Source organism: Sebastes umbrosus, chromosome 6 (assembly GCF_015220745.1).
Source record: "Sebastes umbrosus isolate fSebUmb1 chromosome 6, fSebUmb1.pri, whole genome shotgun sequence".
Taxonomy (NCBI): Eukaryota; Metazoa; Chordata; class Actinopteri; order Perciformes; family Sebastidae; genus Sebastes; species Sebastes umbrosus.
The window spans coordinates 18,447,496-18,460,020 of NC_051274.1; the positions used below are offsets into that span (position 1 = coordinate 18,447,496).

General features: G+C 42.3%; 1 protein-coding gene across 5 annotated transcripts in view; it reads right to left on the reverse strand.

The window, feature by feature from the left end:
* The window catches only part of LOC119489708 (metabotropic glutamate receptor 7-like), a 113,735-nt gene that overhangs the window by 67,051 nt on the left and 34,159 nt on the right, over positions 1-12,525 (reverse strand). For 2 of the 5 annotated variants that reach the window (XM_037772466.1, XM_037772467.1), the window contains exon 1: positions 5,655-7,508. The exons of 2 other annotated variants lie outside the window; for them this stretch is intronic. In XM_037772466.1, the coding sequence (XP_037628394.1) occupies positions 5,655-6,158 (504 nt within the window). In that variant the 5' untranslated portion in view covers positions 6,159-7,508. Of the gene's footprint in view, positions 1-5,654; positions 7,510-12,525 lie in introns of those variants that run through there. One more of the 5 variants, XM_037772468.1, reaches the window with a different exon arrangement.

Consider the following 12,525-nt stretch of genomic DNA (forward strand, 5'->3'; position numbering starts at 1 on the left):
TGTTCCCTGTTTTGAGAGAGTGGGCTTTCTTTTGGAGAGTTTTGTATTTCACATTTTGGTTTTGTGTTCTGCATGAAAACGGTGAGATAAAAAACACCTGCACCTGCGCTATCTTGTTCCCAATTCTTCTTTTATCCTTCAAGGACGTGGCAATGTCTCAAACACAAATTGTCTCCCTCGGGGCTTCAGGTGCTGTATTCCGCAATGTAATGTTGATGTGATATTCACATACAGTAGGTACGGTGCAACCATTCCTACTACATGTAATAATTAGGCATTGTCCTCATTTGTTTTATCATTGACCAAATTCACACATGATGTGTGAAGTGTCATCACAGCTCATCTATAAATATAGGCGAGCTCACAACCTCACTCTAACCTGACGTCATGTCCATGTGAAATAAAAGGAAAATTGGGAACAGGAGAGAAGTGTGCGAGTATCAAGCTTAAATCAAAACCCCTTCGAAGACAGATTGACTCATATTCTAATATTCAGTAATTCTCTTGTTCTGTTGTGAATATTTCACGACTCCAGAGAGATGGATGGCGGAGGTTTGACAGTTTATTAACATCGTCCATATTCAGCCAAGTTTTCAATTTTCTCTTATTATTAGTAAATCCCACTGAGCCGTTTCCACTTTCTTCATTCTAGTATATGTATTTGTTCCTGATTTTAATCTCAGCTTAAGTTTGATTTCTTTTCCTTCTCTGTCTTTCTCTTGTCCGATCACAAATGTAAAATTAAATGTCTTTGGAAAAACTTTCAGAACTCTTTGTGTTCATTACTGGAAGTATTTATGATTTGCATTACCAAGTCTGTGTCTATGTGTCAGCCCTCGGATAGTCTGGCGACCTGAGGTGTACACCGCCTCCGGCCAATGTCAGCTGAGATCGGCTCCAACCCCCCCGTGACCCTGAATAGGATAAGTGGTTGCAGATAATAGATGGATAGATGGATGGATGGATGACCAAATTTTAAATATATTTTAGATTAGGCTGACGTATTATGTAGTTAGCATCACCCTGGTTCCCTCGACAAAACACCAATAGGATTTTCCCATTGAGTTTTGAGTTTTATTTTGCAGAAAATTAGCTCTGTGGCAAACAAACGTTTATGATACTTACATGTTTTGTTTCGCAAGATAATCTCTGCAAATGAACATCACTTTTATGATTTTTGAACTGCGAATGTAATCGTCAGAAGTAAAAAGCTAGAGTTAGGCTATAAACAAACTACACCACAGTCGCATGGACACGAGCATACACAATGAGGATGTAAAGGCGGACGAGTCGGCATGATGATGTTTAGTAGTCTCATTTATCCACTTGTTAGCAACCGCATTTTTGAAGACACGTAAAGGTTTCAGAATTCACAAGTGGGACATTTACTGACGTAGTTTATATTGTAGAACAAAACGTTAAAATCTTTTAAGCTTGCGTTAACCACAGACCTTATTTCAGGCATCTAACTGAACACCCACTCAACAAACCCATTGACTTCCAGACGAGAGAACCGGAAGTGCTAAAATGCTAACTCATTTCTGGGTTTTAGGACTCATTCCTGTAGCACTCCATATCCAAGTTATTACAATCTATTTGAATAACATGTGTTACAGATTTTACTGTAAGGAAACATGGAAATAACAATAACCCATCTATGAGGTAAAATTAAGCCAGCATTCTAGTCAATATAAACCAATATTTGGGTTGAATGATCAACCCAACTTGCTGGGTTGGATTAACCCAGCGTGTAGTTGGTCCGGTAGTTTTCAACTCAGTATTTTTTAATGTGTAGTCAAGTTTTTCATTCTACCAGTAAAAAAATGAGTAATCTGACTAACTGTTCACGCGCAATAACAAAATCTTAACAAACACAAGTTGCAAAATATATAAAATAAACAATAATAATGCAATAATAATTATAATAGCTCTTATATGATTTTAGTCATGTATTAAGTAAGAGGCTGAGGCTTAGTTTGGATGAAAATGTCAAGTTGGATGAGAAAGTGTAAGTCCTTGTTTCGCATACTTGTTATAAAGTTATAATGTGCTAAGTGGGGTCTCTGTGTCACACTCTGTATAAAAGCCAATTAGCAAAGTGATGGAGAGAAAATACAAGAGCCAAAACCACTGGTGTGGATCATGAAATATCCATGAGACGGTTGTGTTTTGTGTGTATGTGTATCTAATCGTATGGTGCATACTTGACATACCAACCGTGTCTTCTATGATGGGGCTGAAAACAGTGCAAGAGATGTGACTAATTGACCTGCGTTGCTGCATGCATCAATGTACAAATGGCAACTGTGTTTAGAAAAACAGACATAATTAACCTCTGCCATTTTGTGTCACTTTGAGAACTTGTTACGTAACACACACACAGCCTTCACATTCCTTTGGTGTCTGCCTTTACCACTGTCGGCTGAATGGATCACACTGCAAGGCTTCAATCTCCTTCAAATCAATCACGGTGATGATTCTGTGAAAAAGGAGAGATAAAAAGCCGACCGACGCCTGTCAGGGCTATGAGAGCAGAGGATGTCAATGCCTCACTTAGACAGCTAGTCTGAAGGGGCCGCTTCCCCAGACAGGAGGACAAGACGGAGTTCACCTGCATTCAATACAAAGTTTTGACTCGCTCTTTGAGAAAAGAGATGCGACAGAGAATTGCGAGCTGCGCTCCTTGATGTAAATGTCACCTGGATAAAAATCAATTTCATGATTCATTCAAGAGGCCACGACGTACAGATGGACAAAGTTGTCCAGTCTTTTCAACTACAGTGTTGTCCTCCCCGGGAATGACTGCTACACAGTGAGGATTGGATGATTCTTCAAAAAAAAGGTGCACAACATCATAGCTCCTGGTAACAATTCAAAAGTTTGGCTGATTGATTTTTTTCCCCCTCCTGTGGCATTGTTGCTTCTCATTTCCAACACAGCATGAAAGGCAGTGAAATAAAAACATCTTAGCAGCAAATCGGCCTCACCATGGCAACAGTATTGATCAACCCTCCCAGGTCCTCAGAAAAATCTATCCCTCATGTCAATTTCCCAGCATTAACAGTTCAGCAGCTACTCATATCCTGAATAGACAGCCATGATATTTAGCGCACGACAATAAAATCTACAATCGCTATTTAGCTGCCCTGATGATTCATTTATCACAGAGGTGAGACATGAAATGACTTGATGATTTTCAATGAGAACAAAGGGGGATAGTAGTTTAGAAGGACAGCTCATTGACCGAAAGCTCAAAGCGTTAAGATTGTACTTCAAAGTCCATTAGACTGCTTATGGACCACATCACATAATGAAATGTAATTCAAATTGACAAGGACAAGAAATTGCACACTTCCTTTCTGAGCTGTCTTTCACTTTGACATGAGAAAAAAAAAAAATCAGCTTTGCTTCATTGAATCATATCTGAACAGGTGCTATGTCAAGCTTTTGACGCTTTTGACTGGAATCACTTGATACTTGATGGATTGCAGTTGCAAACTATCTCAGAAACGTGTAATGGCTGCCAAACACTAATCAAATGCTCTAAAACTAATGAGGGTAGTTGTGCTGGGAGCTCTCATTTCTGGTCAGTATTGATTATACAGTATCATGTGGCCTCACATTTAATTCATCATCGTTTATTATCGGTGCTATCATCACCGAAGGTACCATAGAAAAAAAATAAGTGTGCTGCAGGGCAAACGGGTTCAGACTGAATTCCTCGTCTGCAGATTTGATTGTTGCAATTTAATCCACCTTTTTCTGGCAACACGAGAAGAAATGTGTCGGACGGAGCTTCATGACAACTGCTGTTCAAACCACAGATTCCTCGAGCTGGAGCTCCAGTCCAACATTGCCCATGAACTACACCTACACTCACACACATGCTGGTGCACCTGGTGTGAGAAGGAAAAGAGGAGAAGACTCAAGAAATCATCTCTCTCTCTCTCTCTCTCTCTCTCTCTCTCTCTCTCTCCCCTTAAACCCTCTGGATTCCCAAATGCATACAATATGTTACACAGCTTGCATGGAAAAAAAGAAACCCTCACACTCTGCAACACTTAACAAGTGTATTGAGGATGCTTCAAAGTATCACTGGAGGGTTTTACCAACTTGAATAATAAATAAAATAATGTGTTAACTCCGTCTACAAAGAGTGAATACGAAGCACAGCCAGGCTGGAGGTTGCGGTTGGGACCATCAGGCTAATAGTCCAGCCAATGGAGCCAACAAAAAACCCCAGAGGATGACTGCTGTTAAAAAAAAACAAGAGTGTTGCATGTGTGTAAGTGTGTGTGTGTGAAAAGAAAAGGAAGAGGGGGGCTAAAAGCATGTTAAGTACTTTGATGGTCGTATAGTTAAACAGCTACTTACAGCCAGGCCCCATGGTTTGTCTAATTGAACTGAAACAAAACACAAAGATGACAAGCCTGTGAGTTATAATCTGCAACCACAGATCATTAGTGCAAACACTGCAGCTCTGACGCTCCTCGTCGCCGTCCTCGCACGAGATAAAACTGCATAGAAGTCTGCACATTTGCATCCACGCGGTATTTCAAGTAATTAGATATTTTGCTATGGAGATGTGTTTTAAATAATTAATCTGCTGTATTGGTGCCCTGCTGCGTTTCCCATTCCACTGCAGCACCAGCAGTGGGCAAACACCATCAGTCGACTTCCCAGCCAAACAGGAATAGAGATGTGCTCCCATAAACCCTGAGCTAACTCATTTTGAAATTAGTGCTGCAAATTCATTTCATTTACTCGCAGCCATCGAGCTCAATTAGGGTGCAAGGAGTTTGAAACAAGCTCATTGCAAAGAAGGGGGCCCCCTGTAGATAAAAGCGAGCCAGCTCCACCAATAAATCAGAGCTTTCAGGTTCAAAACAATTCATAAAAATGCCTGCGGTCTCTCTCTCTCTTTCCCCCCTGTACAAGAGGCTCACATAATCATGTGCAATCACATGAAGCAGGCCTGTTATTCTCAGGAGGGGGTTGTTGAGTTTGGGTGTGATTGTGTCAGGCTGTCAGTGCCCACTCATCCAGACTCTGGAGTGAGACTGGAACAGACGGGAGCTGTTCTTTCAGCACCACCGGGGACAAGCAACAGCACACTCAGCTGTCTCAACCACACAGTGTAGCGGAGGGTGAAAAAAAACACCCAAACTCACTTCACCTTTCTTTTTTTGTTTCAATATTTTAAGATGGAGAGAAGTTTAGCATGCATCAAATTAAAAATGCAAACAAATATAAATGATATCACCTGAAAAAAAAGGTGATTTGTTTGTTAATAACAGTTGATTTATGAGGGTGAGATAAGGCTTTTTGTTGTTACTACTTATGGCATCCCTGTTCTCATCTTCTTCTTCTTACTGGGTGGGTATAGCAATGAGGTGCAACACTCTTTTCTATCATTAAGCAAATAAATATATATAATATCACCTGAAAAATAGCTGATTTGTTTTATTAATAACAGTTGATTTATTTCCCTGTGAGAAGAGGCTTTTTTTTTTGTTACTACTTATGACATCCCCTGTTCTCATGTGCTTCTTACAATGAGGTGCAACACTCTTTTTTACCATTACCAGAAAGCTTGTGCACAAACACTATTTGTAAAGCCACAAAACTCTCGCACACTGCTCATAAAGACTTGCCTGAAAGAGGCGCAGGATGTTGGCAACCATGATCGATACGGAGCTCGCCGAGGCTCCGATGACTCCCACCACTTTCTCCGGCTTCACAAACACCGGTGGCTCCCCATTGGTGCATCTCACGTCGGAGGTGTCCTTCGTGATCAGGGCTTGCACGAAAGTTAAAGATTGCTCCAGCGCGTAGGTATCCCTCGAGCAAGTGTCCAGCACCCGAGCGCCTAACGTGATGTTGGGCAAGAGCAGCTCGTCCTGGTTGATCTGGTCCAAAGCGTACATCATGGCCTCGAGTCTCTGGACCCCGTTCTCCTTCTTCAGGTCCCCGCACGGTGAGCCATCGGCTCCTCTGGCGTGCACCGGGAAAAGACCACCGAGGGTCAAATGGCCGTCAGTCCGGATTGAATGAGGCGCGTAGATCTCCTGAGGCAGCGCCACATCCACCACAGTCCTCATGAGCCAGAACCATCTCCATATGGCGCTCAGCTTGACGCGCAAACCAGGACGAGGCATGGTCAACTTTTTTTAGGGGGAAAAGATGGAGTCCCGAAGATGAAGAAGCAGAAAAAAAGAAGTTTTTTTTGTTAAAATGAACCCATTATTGTTGTCAGCAGCAAAGGAGGAGATTCAACAAGCTGAGCTGGAGACGCAGTAGATGGCTCAGGCAAACTGCGCCCATCATCGCTTTGCTGCCAGGAGGAGTGAGCGGTGCAGCTTGTTGAATGGTGAAGCTCCTGCTGATAATTCAGTTCCCTCAGAGAGAGAGAGAGGAGGCTATACATCCATTAGTCAGAAAAAAATATCAGTAAGAGAAAGCTGCAGATGATGAACTGGCCTAATTTGTGTCCACTTCTGCTGAATCCAAAAGCGCGCAACGCAACGAAGCTGCAGCCGAGGAGCTATAAAGCTGCAAAACAACACAATGTAGTGGATTTTCAATACTTAGATGTTAGGAACCGGCAGAAGTGGGTGACATTCTTCTTCTTGCTCGGACCAAACTCCATAGGAGCGCATGCATTGGATGGTTTGGTCCTCGGTGGTGTCTCTGGTCTCCCAGGAGGCGCATATCATCTCCACAGTCTCCAGGAGGGGGAAAAAAAAGAAAGAAAGAAAGAAAGAAAATGAGTATAGTATATGCGCTCAAATGTGAGCTGAGAAAATCCCAGCTAATTAAAGCCCCGGCTCTCTTTCTTTCTCTCTCTCTCGGTTTCCCTGCAACCTGCTCGCATTTATACAAAATGAATGAGTCACACAGCGAGAGGATTCACTGTGTGTGTGTGCGCAGAGTTTGCAGCCCCCTTTTCCTCTGCGAGACGTCATCCGACTGGCTGGAGAGGAGGGAAGAAAAAAAAAAAAAAAAGAAGAAGAGCATCACTTCATGGCTTGGAAAGGTTTTCAGGAAGTTGTCTTCAGACAGTTTCACGAGAAGGTAAACAAAGGTGCACAAATGCACGTACAGACTTGAATAGTAAGACTATTGTTCCTCTGAGTGCCTCTCAGTGCGCATCCATAATAATGTCCTCACTCCTCCTCCATCCTTTATCCTCATCAAACACACCAACACGCACAAGTCTGAGTGTTTTCACTCTTTTTTTTTCTTTTGATGTTGACTGTGGCAGGCATGAAACCGAGATCTGTGCTATATAGGTATAAAGGTATGAAGGGATTCACCCACCGACTAGAAAATGCCTTTACGGATTTTTGGATTCATTACTGATGCACCTTTAAAGCGGAAGAGAGAGAGGGAGAGATACACGTTTGGAGGGGTCCAGGCTGGTCTCCCAGGCAACCCATCTTCAGAAGACACTCCTGATTCATCCTGTGCACACACACACACACACACACACACAGGAGCTGTGGAGAAGCTAAATGGTTGTGGAAGATGTGTATGAAGGTGAAATTTATATATGTTTGGAAAATGTGAATGTTATTAGTGTAACACAAATATGATGTTGTATATAGTATGTATGTGATAGATGTAATGTACTTGATTTCGGACCCCAGGAAGACTAGCTGGTGCCATTGGTATCAGCTAATGGGGATCCTTTTTAAATAAATAAATAAATAAATAAACACATCACCAACACCTCATGCTGGCACGCACGCTGGCACACAGGCTGGTGAGAATTAACCACACCTTTATAGGAGCGAGGGACCCTCACATCTCCCCTAACAAAACACTATCATCACCAAACTATTTAATTGCACAGATGGTGCTTTTTTACAAACAAGCAGATTATGATAATTTGCTTTCAGTGGACATGCATTAGCCGGCTTGGCAATTTGTGGCATTAATGTAAAAAAAGGTGTTATTCAAATATTAAAAAAAATAATAATTGTTGGGCTCTGCTAATTACTGCTGTGATCGTTCAGTGAGAGAGAAAAAGGTGCCGACTGTGCACTTTAGATACATAATTCATGCACAAGCCTTCGTCTTCAAGTAACCTAGAAACTGACCACTTCTACACCAGCCGCCACACGCCCAACAATAGCATCCACGGGGGATGCTGGTCGCTGAGAAATCACAGCAGCACCCTGGGAAACAGGAAACAGTAAAATGGATTATAGGATGAGTCAGTTAAGTTGCTTGATCATTGAGTAATAAACAGCCGCTGAGAGTTGCTCGACTATGAGGATGCAGAATCCCATTTTATGAACATGTTCGTTCCATTCCTTTCTGTGCAATTAAAAGATTAGAAAAGGCGATGCAGCTCTAATTGAAACATGTCCTATTGACATTACAGGCTTGGATGGACAAATTTCTAATTAATTAAGTTGAATAGAGATTAATTCAAGCCTAATCCTGCCATGTAGTGTATTTATCTCCATTAGCCGCAGTGATTTCGCATGAATATCTTTCAATAGGCGAATCGTGCATGTCCAACTCAGAGCACATGTCAATGTGGGTTTTCGGGTGCACAAACTGCACGTCAAGGCCAAAATTCATGAGCTGCACCAAAAATACATTTAAGGACACTGTGTGGGAACTGCTGGGAAGAGACTGCCGAAGAGAGAAGTGAGGGATGAGAGACGGAAGGGAGGCAGATGGCCTCCTCCACCGTGAGCACACTGAGACAGGCAGGCAGGCAGGCCTGGAAAAAATGCAGCAACAGCCCCTACAAATGACACCCTGAGAGACTGGTGTCGCTACGCACGACACTAATTCCACCGCTCGGACTCTGCGGTGTGAGAGCCCGACTCCCACTTACACTGTCAACGGAAAGGTTACTTTTGAAAAATGGGGCCCTCACCGTGATTTAATTCACTGACTAACCCCAGGAAGAGGGGTCTTTTCCCCCGGGGGAGGCTATGTGATTTAGACCGAGATTACACTTTGGTTTGGATCTTCTCTCTTTCTCCTTCCTCACTCTCACACGCTCACAAACACACTCAGATAAATTCCATTTCAATTTCATCATGGGATGAAGTAGGAAGCAACAAGCAAGGAGGTATACGTGAATGCATTCTTCGAAGAGGGTTATGTTCCAATATGGAGCTGACCGAACAAACAAAAACACAGCCTTCCAACATGGCGGGGGCGCGAATTACATTTCAATGCATCCCACTGGATGAATTACGAGCTCCTATGAGAGACCAGAGCTTTTGTTTCAAGCATTCAATAACACGTCTGCTCAATGCAGTCTTCTTCAAGTCAATTACAGGTCTGGCACTGTGTGCTCCTTTAAAAGAACGAAGAATCAAAGAACAATAAAAAGTCAACCTCCAGGACAAGAGGCAATAAGGTTTCCTTTTTGGGCTGACACCGAGCACAATGGGGTCTGTCTGTCAAATTAATTAACCTGGAAACCTGTTTAATTCCCAGACTCGAGTGAAAGGGCCGTCGCATCCACGGGAAAGAAATGACTCCAGAGCAGGAGGTAATTGCATGTCGGGGTGATTTGTTCGAAAGCAAGCAGGCCACCAGCCCCGTTTGGAGTCATGCATATTCTGTGAGGGGTGAGGTGTTAATGTTAGATCAATGAAGGGGCAATGTTAGATTAGCAACATGAAGGTCACCGAGCTGGCGGGCCCCCCATGTCTCATTCTGCACCATCTGCTTTGGAATAATAAAATCAGGCTATCTACACTTTTCTTCATCACTGTAAGCAGAATCAGCGCCTGCGAGGAGGAGGGGAGAAAATAAAGTATTGTAATTCTACAGACATGCTGTACGGGAAGACAAATTCTTAGCTCTTCTGCTGTTTATGCCAGAGACAAAGCAGGTGCACTGCAGCTAGGACGATAGACTCTCCACGCTCTCAATTATGATTGTAATCCATCTGTCATACCGGCTCCCTTCTAATTATGTCTCTGTAAAGTTGCTGCTGTGAGCTCAGTGCCCATTCACACTCGGAAATGTGAAAGATAGACAGATAATGCACAAGTGGCCACCGGAATACATAACGGCAGGGGCACTGTAGCTTGGTAACAGGAGGTTTTTCTCCCCTCGTGTGTTATGTGACAATGAGTCTGCTTACAGGGTTACACAGAGATGTGGCCCTTTGAGACTAGCAAAAAGTTAAAGCAAGAGAAAGGAGATATTAACCCGCGAATGTTACAAGTATCCTGTCTGGATAATGATCAGAGGTATTGTATATGGCAGTAATGACCCAAAGGTGCTGACCTCCCACCCACGCATCTTGGAATTTTCCACAGGCCCTATTAGTGGGTGACTGGGCCTTTGTTTTGATGGCTAACCTCATGGTCCGCTGGACTTATGTGATAAGTGGGCACAGCTGGGTTAGTTAGCCAGGAGGACTTCAGCCACAAATTTGATTGTGATAGCAAATGCCTCTCGCCGTGTGTTCGTTAATTAGCCGACCTTCTGAGCGGCTCTAGACCTGTGTGGATTCTTTTATCACACGGGTCTTCATGGTGCATTGTGATGGGAGAGATTTATCTACAATCCTTGTGAATGACTCATTTCAACCCCTCTCCGTGTGTGTGTGGGTGGGGGGTGATGTGACATGCCTTCGTGACGATAGACAGATGACCAGATTACCTTTTAGAATTATTTATCTACCAAAAGAAAAATAAACCAACATAAAAATAGTGTACTATTTTCCAGTCCTGTGCCTTAAATTTTGCGACTCCTCGGGTTGTATATAAATCTATGAGAAAATGACCCTACTCCTCACTTGATTTATTACCTCAGTAAACACTGTAAACATTAGTTTATGGCCTCAATCGCTAGTTTCAACCGTAGACTGTATATAAGAAGTGGACATAGTCACAGTGACATCAACCATTGGGTTGTCGTTTTGAAGCCTGGAGTTCGGCATTTTTGCCGTTGTCATCTTGTTTTTTTTTTGCTGTATTGAAGAAGACTTGTAAGTAGCGATTGAGACTATAAACTCATGTATACAATGTTTACTGAGGTAATAAATCAAGTGAGAAGTAGGGTCATTTTCTCATTGACTTAAACAATCAGACTTCTTTTTGCAACCAGAGGAGTCGCCCCCTGCTGGCTATTAGAAAGAATGCAAGTTTAAGGCACTTTTGCATTGGCTTCACTTCTTAGTGGAAGTAACCCTCTGATTTCAAGTCTTCTTGCATGATGTTCATTTTGTAAATTATGGTCCCATTTAGAGTCAAATACACCATAAAGCAGGGTATGTTTTAGGGCGTGGCTACCTTGTGATTGACAGGTCGCTACGACGGCTTTGTCCGATCTGGGAGTTGTCTGTGTTTTCGTCTTACAACTTTAACCCTTTCACAGTGTGTTTTCAGTTCATGAAAGTTAGATGTAACATCTTGGTCGCCTAAAAATATCTTATTCAGCATACGGTTGTACTTAGCTCCAAGCTCTTGTGTCACTTCTGGTTGCAAAAAACCAAGATGGCGAAGACCAAAATGCCAAACTCGAGGCTTCAAAACGGCAGTCCACAAACCAATGGGTGACGTCACGGTGACTCACCGTTCAATGACTCGCCATTCCAATTATTTGCAATGGAAACATACATTATTTATTCAAACTAATCATAGTTGTGGACGTCACTTCCTATACAATAGTCTATGATTAGTTCCAATAAATATTGTATGTTTCAAATGCAAATACTTGTTTTGTTGTTAACATTTTACGATAGAATACAACAGTAGTTACCAAGAAACAAGTGAGGAAGGAATCAGGAACTAAATGATGATATAAGTAGTTCTAATTACTTACATTACAGTCACTATTTTGGTGCCCTCTCAAGTAAAGTGCTGAATCATACTGAGTACATGTTTCTTTACATCATGATTTATCTTTTTTTTTTCATTTTTGTGTCCCCTCAAGTAAAGTGAAGCATCGTCCTTTTTACTGGGAATCCACAGTTAGTTTGTTGACAACAAACCAGAGACAGGATTCAGGAAAAAGATAAAAAACCTGCACTGTGATAAACATCAGGACATTTCCTCAGTACAATGTGTGCAGCTGAAGTGTTTTGATCTATGATTACCATTTTTATTCAACAGCAGTTTGTTCTCGTTTTAAATTGATTTCTGTCTCTACGTGGTAACGTTGTCCAGCGACACAAGTATTTTTGTACAAGTACAGACGGTGGTTCCAAACATATCGTAGCTTTGTGACACAAAGGGAGAGCTACACTGAACTCGACAAGACGCACAAGGACCATGTGTTTGAACTGACCAATTTGGGCAGATTAATATAATCTTCACGTTAATGAGGAACGCTAACACTGAGATGCTGCACACATTACAGATGGACATCATAACCTCATCATCCCTTTCACTTTGGCTGGCCAGCCTCCTAGTTTGTTATTCATTTCAATTAATGTTCTGGCAGCTGCTCTCATACCGCCACAGTGACGTATTTGCATTGCACAAGCCCTTACTTCAAAGTATTTTTCTAAATTGCTCAACGCAAATGAGCTCATTC